At 43.1% G+C, this 13607-nt stretch overlaps 1 protein-coding gene across 1 annotated transcript in view; it reads left to right on the top strand.

Moving 5' to 3' along the window:
* Positions 1–13607, top strand: part of MIPEP (mitochondrial intermediate peptidase) — a 67857-nt gene that overhangs the window by 32076 nt on the left and 22174 nt on the right. Inside the window, exons 15-16 of the mRNA XM_056858325.1 lie at positions 5107–5181; positions 10474–10593. Of these exons, the coding sequence (XP_056714303.1) occupies positions 5107–5181; positions 10474–10593 (195 nt within the window). The remainder of the gene's footprint in view (positions 1–5106; positions 5182–10473; positions 10594–13607) is intronic.

The following is a 13607-nucleotide window of genomic DNA, read 5'->3' as shown; positions in this document are numbered from 1 at the left end:
TGTTCCAAAAGATTATTCCAGCATATGACCCCGTGAGGTTTTCTGTATCCCTGCCTACCATATCAGTGAAAATACATGGTGGCTGAATTGCTGTAGCTTTTCTTTTGTCTGCACAGATGGGATTTGAGGGATTTAGCAACAAATTTTATTTGTTTAAAAAATATTTGTATACCACCTCTTCACAGACATGGCGCCAGAGTGGTTCATAAGAATATACAGTTCAATGATAAAACTGACATATAAGTGAATAAGGCTTAATATAATGAGAACCTATACGGATCAACTGAAATGTCATAAATATGGGCTATATTAGAATCCTATTACAAAAATGAGGCTACCATTTATTTATTTTTTAAAAACATCTGCTTGAATCTGTGTTGACCAGATTGCTGATAGTTTATTGAAGTTAGAATTACCTTTTCAAGATATTCTTGTGCTAGGGTTGCCAGCTCCGGGTTGGGATGTGCCTGGAGATTTTGGGGGTGGAGCCTGAGGAGGGCATTTGGGGAGGGGAGGGACTTCAGTGAAGTATAATGCTATAGAATCCACCTTCCAAAGTGGCCATTTTCTCCAGGTGAACTGTAATTCCAGGAGATCTCCAGCTACCACCTGGAGGTTGGCAACCCTGTCTTGTGTTCCTGGAGGTTGGCAACCCTGTCTTGTGTTCCTGGAGGTTGACAACCCTGTCTTGTGCATTCTGTCTGTGGTATTTTTATAGTAATAACGATTCAGGGAGAGCTTTATTCCCTTGTAAGTGTGATTACAATTGCAGACTAATTATCTATTCAGTCCTAACCAGTCTTACTGAAATCAATGGCAAAGGGTCCAGTGTTTTCAGCAGTGACCATCTAGATCAGGGGTGTCAAATTCATTTGTTACGAGGGCCAGATATGACATAAATGTCACTTGGTCGGGCCAGGCCATGTGTGCCCTAAATTTTAACGCCAGGTACTGGAAATACAAACTTTATAGAAGACAAAGCCAATTAATTATGTTAATTTTTACTTTATTTTTTTACTTAAAATACAAAGATGCTTGAACACATGAAGCTGCCTTATACTGAATGAGACCCTTGAACCATCAAAGTCAGTATTGTCTACTCAGACCGGCAGAGGCTCTCCAGGGTCTCAGGCAGGGGTCTTTCACATCACCTGCTGCCTGTTCACTTTAACTGGAGATGCTGGGAATTGAACCTGGGACCTTCTTCATGCCAAGCAGATACCCTACCACTGAACCACAGCCCCTTCCCTAACAATAAACAAAAATAAAACTCTTACAATGTTTTCTTTTATTGAACAGTCTTTGATCATTGACACCTGAGGACTTGAGGGGTGGTCGCCTCGGCTGGCAGCGAGCTCACCTGCCTAGATCAGGACTGGGGGGCTGGCTGCCTCAGTGGGTGAGCCTGCATCAAGCTCACTGGCTCAGATCGGGAGTGTGTGTGGGGGGGTTTCCCTCGGCTGCCTTGTGGGCTGGATAAGAGCTCTTAAGGGGCCGGCTCCGGCTGGGTTATAAGTGATCTAGATGCCTACTGGAAAAGGACATGAAGGCCGCAGCACTCTCTCATTGTTAAGCTGGGAAGAGCTGGTTAACAAATGGAAATAAATAAATTCCCAGCATCTGTGATCGGGTATACTGCTCCAAGCCTGAAGATTTGATTTGATGTGATTTAATCAGTATAGTTAATAGCCTTTGAGAAGCCTTACCTTCTGTAAATTTGTCTAATATAATTCTAAAACCATTTAAGCCAGTTGCTATCACCCTAGCTTGTGATATTAAATTCCATGTTAATTATGCTTCGTGTGAGACAGCCCTTCCTTAATTATTTTTTCCTGTATCAACTGCCAAACAATTTCATGGGAAGACCCCTAAAGTTCTAATGTTATAATATGGGGGAGGGAATCACTCTTTTCAGGCCATTCATGATTTTGTAAGCCTGTACAGGTCTCTCCTTAATCCTCTTTTTCCCCCTAATCTAAAAAAGTAAAAAGATTCTAGATAAGATATTAGAACATGCCAAGTCTTTTTTCCCCTCCTTAATCTGGCCCGTACCAAAACCTCACTAATTTTCAGAGATCTGACAAATGTAATTCGTTTGTCTTCTTAATTCCATTCTTTAAAAATCCATACTTTAGACATATGCTTGTGGCATGGATCCTACTCTTCTTGCCAAACCTCTCTTCCCCCTCCCCCAGCCTTACTATCTCTCCTCCAGTGCTCCATGCATGCTTTTGTGGACACAGAGTTCCTTTTCCCTGTGAAAACTCTCAGAAGCTGTTGTTCTCTTAGCCCTATCCCTTCCCATTGGTCCTTCAGAGCTTCATGCACATGCTTCCACAGTGGAGCCCTCCTCCCCATGAGAGCTTTTACTCACCTTTTTCTCTTCCCACCTGGCCTGACCATCAGTCACTTGCCTCATCTCTTAGGTTTGGTGCATGCCTTGTTCTTCATGGCTGTGACCTTGTGTCTCGCTATAGTATTCCTCCTGGTTATTGGCTTGTGTTTGGGTCTCTTGGTTTCCCCCCCGCACAGTCCTGTTCTTTACACTAGCGAGGTTATAATTCCGCCTCATCTTCTGACTACCGTTGCCTCTGCTCTCCCGTGTTTTCCTGTCATGTCTCTGATGCTACACACTCGCAGTTCAGTGGCTCCTATGCTGCTTCTTGAGGATTAAAGATGTGTCCCAGGCATGTAACAGTTGAAGACCACTGTTCTAAAGTGCTCATGATGGCCTACATAGTAGGTTGTGTTGAAAAAGGATGAGTTGCCCAGAATCAGCACATGAAACTAAATTTAAAAAAAAGTCATAATCTCACATTTCTTGGGCATATTCCTGGAGTGATGTGGGCAGGAAGCATAGATAAGATAATTTAACATGGATCATTTGCACACGTGCATCTCCATCCTATCCAAGCGCAGTTGGAACAGTAGAAGAGTGAAGGTGCTGTAAGAAGGGAGAGACTCAAAGGGCATTGGCTGAAAGGAGTGTAGACTCAATAAAGGCTTTACCATGACAACCTGATTATAGCTAAGCCCATCCATTACGGCAGGACAGTCTCCTGCCTCCCAAAATAGAGGTCCTACAGCAAATGCACAGCCTCACCTGCAAATGCACAGCCTCACCTGCTTTGACATAAGTCCTGTCTATGCTGGATTTGTTAGGCTGCAATGTGAATTAGGCTGTAACGATGCAGAGATTTCTGAACCTCTTGGGTGCCTGGTCACCCTTCTCTTTGTAAGCTTTGTAGGTCACCTTGACCAGTATGGGCAGCAGCTGCATAGCTCAGAAGAGTAAAGGATTAACCAGTAAAAATAGTCATTACTAACCTGGGGAGCAAGTGATGTTTTCAGCTTTACATTTCTTTTGTTAGAAGAGATAAGGGGGGAAATCCTTGGGTCCACCTGCCTTTCTTTTATCTGGATGATGCCTGTGTGTGGTCTAACGTTTGAGCCTGTGTTTCATATTTTTATTTGTGTACAGTTTTTGTGTTTTGTTTCTCAGGGGAACAAGCTGTTCTTCCAGTTTAAAAATCATTCTAATCAGGGGATTTGTGTCTGTGGGATAAACCTGGAATAGCAGTTTTACTACAGTGCAAAATAAATGTCTTGTTGGTCAAATGTTGATATTGAAAATTATAGCTTTTCATGTTGGATCTTCCTGAATTTTTTTAAAAGTGTACTATTTTCTGGATGGGAAAATTACAGATTTTGACTGGTTAACTACTATATGAAACAGCTTTTCATCTTAAGAGCATTTCTTCTCCATTTTCCAGTGCCAGATTTTATCTTGGTTAACTTTCCCCCCTCAGTTTTCAATAAAAGCAGTTGCTTTTGTTGTATTATTTAGTACAGTTTTTCTGGAGGTCATTGTTGGTGCAGAAACTAAACAGATTTCTATGTGATCAGATTCTATAAATTCTGACAAAGCAATTCAAAAACACTTCAACACATCAGCTGTAAAGCTTCAAGCATGATTTAAGAGTTCTTTGTTATATTAGACATCTGTGTTTTGTTTCAGAACCTAGAGTGGCTTATGAACATTTTAGAGAGCTTTGTCACACAAATGGTTGAATTACACAGAACTGCCAAATAAAATGACTTCCTTATATGGAGTTCTCTCACTTTCTCCCCCACCCCTGTAAAACAAATTTTAGCTCAAAGTTGTTATACTGCATTCCACATAATTGGCTGTTTCTGCTGGCTATTGCATGGAAACATACAACATGATGTTGTCCAGATACAGACTAAGATGTACTATGAGTTATAGAGGATTGTGTAGACAAGGGACACGTGAAGCTGCCTTTACTGAATCTGTCCATCAAAGTCCGTCTTGTCTACTCAGATGGGCAGTGCCTCTCCAGAGTCTCTGGTAGAGGTCTTTCACACAACCCACTAACTGCATCCTTTAAACTGGAGATGCCAGGGATTGAACCTGGGACCTGCTGCATGTCAAGCAGATGCTCTATTGCTGAGCTGCAGCCCTTCCCTAAAGGATACTCTGTACATGCCCAGAGGCATACATTCCTTTATATAGGCAACATACAGCAAGATTACTTGCAATTGATTATTAAAACCGAATGCCAGACTGAATGAAACTGGGCATTCCTTTTTCTGCTCCAAAATGAGACTTTCTGCTGGTCTGAGTAGACAATACTGACTTTGATGGACCAGAGGTCTGATTCAGTATAAGGCAGCTTAATGTGTTCATGTGTTCCTAAGGGGGCACCTTTTTCTCCTCTTTCCCCCATTTTTTGTTCCTTGGAGGAAGAAATTTTGTATGACATGCTCTCCAAATTTTACTATCTTGGCTCAAGAAGCACATGGCTACATTCCCACTTGCATCAACCCTCTTCCTTCTCTGGAGGGATACAGAGCAAAGCCAGATGTCTTTTGATAAGGAATCCTGGGATAATGATGAAGAAAATGGAACAATTAGGAGCCCCGACTCATATTCTTTTTCCACTTTACAATACAATCTGAAACAATTTTCCTTTCACATTACTCTTGTATTGTCTGTTCATTAGTTACGTATAAAAAGTAAAAAATGTGTCTAGTTAATTTATTTTAAGTATCTTGTTTCTCCCCTCCCCCCTTTTTTTGTTCCAGCCCCTGCCCAAACACATGGTATCAAGACTCTGTGAATCTAAAAAAGTGTGTGCCGCCGCCGATATGCAACTTCAGGTATGTTGATTGGTTCCATGTGACTTATAAGCTGTGAAGCACTTGAGTTTCATACGGTATCATTTAAAAGATATCACCCAGTGATGCAGGTTTTTTGAATATTTGAAATGAATCACTGCAGATTTTTTACATTCGGTGCTTAATATTGGCTACCTCTTACTTAAATATTGGTAGACTGACCCGTCTCTAGACCTTGGGGTGAGTTACAGTTCCAAAGTTTTACACATCTAAATTAAATCAGACTTCTAAATCTAAAACCTAGGCACCAAAAGCCAATCCAAATAAAAAAGTCAGCAGTGTTTCCAGAAGTATGCGCATAACTAATTCTCTGTCTTAACATAAGAGAAATATTAATATCAATGTTAACGCAAGCTGCAGTACTGCAGTCAAAAGCTCTGCTCACAACCTGAGTTCGATCCCAACGGAAGTTGGTTTCAGGTAGCCGGCTAAAGGTTGACTCAGCCTTCCATCCTTCTGAGGTCGGTAAAATGAGTACCCAGCTTGCTGGGGGTAAAGGGAAGATGACTGGGGAAGGCACTGGCAAACCACCCCGTAAAACAAAGTCTGCCTCGTAAACGTTGGGATGTGACGTCACCCCATGGGTCAGGAATGACCCCGTGCTTGCACAGGGGACCTTTACCTTTTTTAATAAAATACTAATTAGGGCTCCCTGATAAACTAGGAATGTGTAATGGCAGGATCCTGATTCACATCAGGTAGGGGTTACTGGTGGGACCAGAGTTTGCCTCAATTGCAGTTGAGGCAGGAAAGGGGCAAGGGATTTGCTTCAGGGACAAGGCCAGGCTTGTTCCTAAGTCTGGTCCCCAATTTTGTAACCTTGTGTAAGAGGTCGCCAGTGTTACATCAGTGCCAGCCCTGTGCATTTTTGCTCTCTAATCTTGGTGTGTAGATGGAATGACCGAAAGAGAGTGTTCCTGGGTGCCTGAATCTACGTTTTGCTTGTAATGCCTGGTCAGAGGATTGAGCCAGAAAGCGTTAGGGTTTAACCATAATAAAATGTAAAGGGTGATCCTCAGGCTGTTTACGTGCAGGCACATCCCACTGAAGAGAACTAAAATCCCAAATGTGTGTATGTAGGAACTGCAGCATTAGTTGGTGGGCCCGTTAGGTGAAAGGGCTTAGAAACTACTACCAGTCTAGGACATAAACACTCGGAGCAAGAGCGAGCAGGCCCAGTTATGTGTTTGCATTCTGGCAGTGGACTTGAAAGGTTTGTTAAGCTTGCCCATGTGTGTTTGAGAAACTAGTCATTCAAACAGGAGTAACATAATCCTTAGGAAATGTTTACGTTTTAGATGTAAAGACCCAGATAAGAGCATAAACCAGAAAAAATGTATAATAATTTAAAAAATGAATACGTTTGGGCAAAATCACAGGCTTAAATGTGTTCTTGGAATGTGATTTTAACTCAAATCTAATTTACTTTAAAGAGGAAACATATTAAATGATCATTCAAAATGAGAATGGATTACATTTTTGATGAATTATGCAGATGGCATACAACCTAGGTCATAATAACCTGTCTGCCCCAAATTTGCCCATGTGCAGGATATCCAAACAAGGATCCTGTTCATCTGGAACAGAATACTGCACAAGGCCTTCATTACAGATATTTATTCTCTACTTTATTTTAATTAAACGTACACCCAATTTGCATTATGGCTTTCATATGATTGAGAATAGTTTTAAACTATTGACTTCTTCTGTTTATGTTAACCAGTGAACTAAATAATTAGAGCTCATTCATTCATTCATTCATTCATTCATTCAATTTATAACCCACCCTCCCCGGCCAAGACCAGGCACAGGGCGGGTAACATCTTCCAGGATACACCAAAATATCAACAATAAAATCAATAATAATTCTAAAATTAAACAATGCCTGAGTGGATGGGGAAGTCACCTGGTAAAACCCCTTTTTTCACTCCACCCCCCCCTTATTAGCCACACAAAATATTTCTTGGTCGAAATTCATGGTCTAAGGGAGGAAGCAGTAATGCTGCAATAATGCCGTCAACCTTAAATGTGTATGCCAGTTCATACCTAGTTCATATTTCAGGTCAATTCAGTCCTTGCTTGCTGAAGCATGATCTGCATGACTGGGAGGAGTTGCAGGCACATTGCTCAGGCTGATCACAAGATTTACCTAGGGGTCAGTAACTGGGTTGATTGCCTCATGAAAACATGGGTAATGCTGGTGGAGATTATTATTACTGAGACTTTTAACCCCTACTTACTTGGTAACCTGGATAATCACTACAGATAGCAAGGAAACACTAGTTCAAAGAAAAGGGTCTGTCTGACTATCAGTCACATTTTTTATCCCACTTTCTTCCAAGACATACACATTTCTCCTCCAAGGTTTTGCATCATCTCACAAGTATCCCCGGGACTCAACCTTTGCAGGATGTTCAAAAAGATTTACAGAAGGGAGGAGTAAGCATGTTGAATGGCATCTTTATGCCATTGGTATAGCAAGGGCATGAAGAGAAGTATACTTGAAGGAGTTCTCCTTTGATCTCGAGGACCTAATGGAGGATAAAGGAGAAGACTGACTCTGTTATGCAAAATCCATGACTTTCAGAGGTTATAATTAGTACTTAAACTGGCCTAGAGATCAGAGAAGGACTTGAGGTGCTGATGTAATGTGCTTCTGCCAGCCAGTTGCTTTCACCCACTAGCGACCCTAATTGTCTGTCTCCTGCTTCCCTGAACAATCACAGACATGTTACCATGCATTGTTCATGCCACGTCATACATTACTGGCTTGGCAGTTGCAGGAATCCCTTGCATATCTGCATACCAGGAAAGCCGGAATGCGCATAGCTTGCTGATCTTGCCTCACAAGCAGATCTATATATTGGTATGTCTGCACAGAGGTGACAGCAGTGGGAACTCCCACAGAGATGAAAAGAAACATTTTGGCTAATATACATGTCCATGTAGGTGAAGTCTTACAGGATCTGGTCCTTAGCTGTATATTGCTCATGAAAGTGGAGCTTTGTTCCCAGTTTGCTATTATGTCCACTGATGTGCGTTATGTGTCTGCAAAATCCACATAAAATATAATTCATGAACCAGCTTTTACTTGAGAGATACTTTTGCCCGATTCACATGTATCACCAAAGTTTGCAGAGCTTATGCGTGGTGGGGCAAGATTGCTTATTCACCCACTGGTTCATCCTGACATCTGCCTTGAAGAAGAAGAAGAGTTGGTTTTTATATGCCGACTTTCTCTGCCACTTAAGGGAGAATCAAACCGGCTTACAGTCACCTTCCCTTGCCCTCCCCACAACAGACACCCTATGTGGTAGGTGGGGCCGAGAGAGATGTGACTAGCCCAAGGTCACCCAGCTAGCTTCATGTGTAGGAGTGGGGAAACCAATCCAGTTCACCAGATTAGCCTCCTCCGCTCATGTGGAGGAGTGGGGAATCAAACCCAGTTCTCCAGATCAGAGTCCACCTCTCCAAACCACCACTCTTAGCCACTACACCACGTTGTGCTTTGCATCATTTAAATGGGGTCTGTATTCCTAGAGTCTAAATCCTGTACGCCTCATCCACATGGTAGTTATCTATCCAAATTGGGGCCTATTCTTGTGATGGGGATGTGTGTGCTGGTACACAAAGTGCAGCTTTTGAATCTCCCTATTTTGTGCTCGCTGCTTTTAAAACACACTATCCTGAAGAGGACCGATGCCTGATATCCAGACATCAAGGCTCATTATGGCTTAGTCACTTTCTCTCTTGGCAGTCTTAGCAATGTCTTCAACACCCTGCTATCACTGAAAATTGCAGGGTGCCTCGGAGTTATGCCTCGGTCACCCACCTCATCCCACACAAAGGAAGGACAGTCTGAAACATGGCTGTGTGGCTAAAACGTCTGTCTCCTCCAAGCCACTGCAGGATATCAAGGCTTAGATAATTATATCCATAAATTGTTAGCTATTTCCACTTCAGTTCTCTCCAAACCCACAGTTGGACTGGGAATACGTGGAATCCCGAAGGCACAGTAGAGGCTTTTAGCTCTTCTCACATTGTATACCCATTTCTGGGCTTCACCACTGTAGCAGGAGGAGGGAGATTTCATTTTGGATGTTTATCCATTAAAAGTGATATATACAGCAAGTGTATTGGAGAAAGAGCCGGGAGCCCAGATCTTTTATCACATGCTTTGAAACAGCAAAGTTTTCGGTGTTCTAGTTACATGACATGTCTTGTCGTTTATATTAATTTCTTATTCCCTGGGTTATTGTTATTTCTGTGGCCCTCCAGCACACTGGGAGCCAGCAGAATGGGTGACGTTTCCTAGCAAGGTCATGCTGGGATGTTATGTACTGAATTCCACAGAGCGTAGGACGGACGCTCTGCAGGCAAGACTTGCAGTAGGGAAACCGTACTTGGTGGCAGCCTGCCCGTGTCTGCCTGCAAGCCCTTTGGCAGTGTTCTTTGAACTGCAAAAGGGGGCTGATGGATCCAGCATGGTGCCCTGTGCCTCCTCCCTTTCCTTGCCCTGCCGTCTTGACCTGTTTCTGTTAGTCCGTTACTGATATAGGAATTTGCACTGATGGAAGTGGTGGATCCTTGAATCTGCTGGGAAGTCCATGTGAAACTCCAATGCAGGATCCTAATGGCAGGCGGGAACGGGGGGAGAAGAAGAGAGGGTGCTTTTGTAACCCAATATTGAACAGATACATACATGTACCTTGATGAAGAAACCAGCTTTTTTTGAGAATTGATCTGATAAACTCGTGGAAAAATGGGAGCTTTATTTTCAAAGGCAAAACATTTGCATATGCAGGATTTGGGAATACGAACACATGAGCAGAATAACTTCTCCCTACTTTAATCTACATGGGGTTCTTTTAAAGAAAAGCAACGAAATACATGGGTTGGGTCCCATCTAAAAGCTCCATGCAAGCAAGGGCTTCGCCTATGGAAACAGGAGTTCCTCACCTGCCCCATCCACGGCAGCTTGGTATGCCCTCCCAAATGCTGCTTCTGCAGGGATGGGTAGGACCCCAGACTATCATGAGGGGGGAGCTGAAAGCCTATTGCAGGAGGGGGAAATTGGTAAAATTACCCCTCTCCAATTTGTGATAGGTATCCAGTGTTATCTTATGCATTCTGCTGCGTGTTTGGGTTGGTTAAACCCATGCTGAATGGCAAGACTGTGAACCACAGCTGTGTGTGTATGTATGAGTGACATACCCTCCCCCCCACATAGATACATATATTATAATGTATGGTTTATATATGTTATCTGTCTAGGTCTTTTATGCTGTCTTGGACCAGATATACCATGGGAAACATCCCCTAGGAAAGTCAACTACAGACATTTTAAAGGAAACTCAGGATAAATTTTATGGATTGCCCTACGTTCCTAAAACAGTAAGTATTGTTTTTCACTCGAAACCATTTTTTAATGTCACAGCTCAATCCTATTCATACTTACCCAGACATAAGCTCTGTCGAATTCAATGGGGCATTAAATTCAGGTGTACGTAGGATTGTAGCCTTGGATATAGCTGAGATCTCCCTATAATATAAACAGACTGAAAAAGATCTTGCAATAAAATATTACAACTTTTAGGTTCCTGTCAAATATCCTACACGTTTCTTAGTGAAATGTATATGCATACATTTTCATGGACCGCACAAGTAGAATTGTATTAGTGTTTTATTCAGTTCTGTAGTTTTGATCGAAAACATGGCATGAAGCCTATTAAAATAAATGAGAATAATTAGGGACATGGAAAAGGGACATGCAAACAAAAAATTCACTGGTGGGCAGGGTTAAACAGTACCTTTATAACTAACTCTTTTTACATGTCATATGGTCCTTCAGTCGTATTTCTTATTGTAAAGCCAGCAAGCTCAACAGGCTGCCCTTGAGTGAAAATATGTTACTGGCTTGCTGTGTGTGCACCAATGGGGTGGTGGTGGGGGAGGAGCCTGTCCAAAGAACAGCACAGCTACTACTACACACCCATGGGAGGTTTGGACTTGCACTCCCTGCGCCCATATGAACCTGCCTGGTTGTTTAAATGTCCAGGACATGCTTCCAGCTGTGTTCTGTGTGCTTCCATCTTCTGGTAATGCTAGGACTTCCATCCATTTGCTGGCAGCTCCTGGGAGCTTTGGGGGTGGGACATTGTGATGTCGTGGTTGAGAGCGGTGGACTCTAATCTGGTGAACCGGGTTGGTTTTCCCACTTCTACACATGAAGCCAGCTGGGTGACCTTGGGCTAGTCACAGTTTTCATAGAGCTCACTCAGCCTCACCTACCTCACGAGGTGTCTGTTGTGGGGAGAGGAAGGGAAGGAGATTTTAAGCTGGTTTGATTCTCCTTAAGTAGTACAGAAAGTCAGCACATAAAAACCAACTCTTCTTCTTCTGATTGTGTATGGTAGCTTGATGCCACTTCTGGTTATGTTCCTGGAAGTGACGCAGTGGTGAAAACCATAGAGATTTTGGAAATGCTTGAAGTGGTGCCATGATGTCATTTCCAGTAACGTGATGCTGCATTTTGGCTCATTTTTGTCCCACTGCTCCACCAGGGGTGGGCAGTAGTGGTGAGACGTGGCCATCGCGGGTGGTGCCCCCACCTCTTCTGTTGCGGTGGCTGTGCCGTAGAATCCCATCCTCCTTTGCCTCTGCCCATCTGTTACCTCCAGCGTGGTGTAGTGGTTAAGAACAGTGGTTTGGAACGGTGGATTCTAATCTGGAGAACAGGGTTTGTTTCATAGAATCATAGAGTTGGAAGGGACCACCAGGGCCGTCAAGTCCAATCCCCTGCACAATGCAGGAAATTCACAACTACCTCCCCCCTCCACACCCCTAGTGACCAGAAGATGGCCAAGATCCCCTCCCTCTCATCATCTGCCTAAGGTCACAGAATCAGCATTGCTGACAGATGGCCATCTAACCTCTTCTTAAAAACCTCCAGGGAAGGAGAGCTTACCACCTCCCGAGGAAGCCTGTTCCACTGAGGAACCCCTCTAACTGTTAGAAAATTCTTCCTAATGTCTAGATGGAAACTTTCGATTTAATTTCAACCCGTTGGTTCTGGTCAGACCTTCTTGAGCAACAGAAAACAACTCGGCACCCTCCTCTATATGACAGACATTCAAGTTCTTGAACATGGTTATCATATCCCCTCTCAGTCTTCTCCTCTTCAGGCTAAACATACCCAGCTCCTTCAACCTTTCCTCATAGGACTTGGTCTCCAGACCCCTCACCATCTTTGTTGCCCTTCTCTGGACACGTTCCAGCTTGTCTACATCTTTCTTAAATTGTGGTGCCCAGAACTGAACACAGTACTCTAGCTGAGGTCTAACCAGAGCAGAGTAAAGCGATACCATCACTTCGCGTGATCTGGACACTATACTTCTGTTGATGCAGCCCAAAACTGCATTTGCCTTTTTAGATACAGCATCACACTGCTGACTTATGTTGGTCTACTAAGACCCCAAGATCCTTTTCACACACTCTACTGCTCAAAAAGTCTCCCCCATCCTATAATTATGCATTTGATTTTTCCTACCTAAATGCAGAACTTTACATTTGTCTTTGTTGAAGTGCATTTTATTAGTTCTTTCCCATTTCTCCAGCCTGTCAAGATCATCCTGCATCTTGGCTCTGTCTTCTACCATATTTGCTACCCCTCCCAATTTAGTATCATCTGCAAATTTAATAAGCATCCCCTCTATTCCTTCATCCAAATCATTTATAAAGATGTTGAACAACACAGGGCCCAGCACAGATCCCTGAGGAACTCTACTAGTCACTTCTCTCCAAGTGGACGAGGAACCATTAACAAGCACTCTTTGGGTACAATCTGTCAACCAGTTGCAGATCCATCTAACAATAATAGGATCTAACCCACATTTCCCCAATTTGTCAACTAGAATACTATGTGGAACCTTATCAGAAGCCTTACTGAAATCTAGATAAACTATGTCTACAGCATCCCCCAGATCCAGCAAGGTAGTAACTTTCTCAAAAAAGGATATAAGATTAGTCTGACATGACTTATTCTTGAGAAACCCATGCTGGCTCTTAGTGATCAGATCCATCCTTTATAAATGCTCAAGGACGGACTGTTTGATGATTTGTTCGAACACTTTTCCTGGTATAGAAGTCAAGCTGATGGGTCGGTAGTTACCTGGATCCTCCTTTTTCCCCTTCTTGAAGATGGGGACAACATTTGCCCGCCTCCAATCTTCTGGCACCTCACCTGTTTTCCCCACTCCTCCACATGAGCGGAGGATGCTAATCTGCTGAACCACTAATCTTGGTTTCCCCACTCTTCCACATGAAGCCAGCTGGGTGACCTGGGACTAGTCACAGCTTTCAGTGCTCTCTCAGCCCCACCTACCTCACAGGGTGTCTGTTGTGGGAAG

Source organism: Euleptes europaea, chromosome 12 (genome assembly GCF_029931775.1).
Source record: "Euleptes europaea isolate rEulEur1 chromosome 12, rEulEur1.hap1, whole genome shotgun sequence".
In the NCBI taxonomy this organism is placed as follows: domain Eukaryota; kingdom Metazoa; phylum Chordata; class Lepidosauria; order Squamata; family Sphaerodactylidae; genus Euleptes; species Euleptes europaea.
This window is presented reverse-complemented; position numbering and strand designations above follow the sequence as displayed.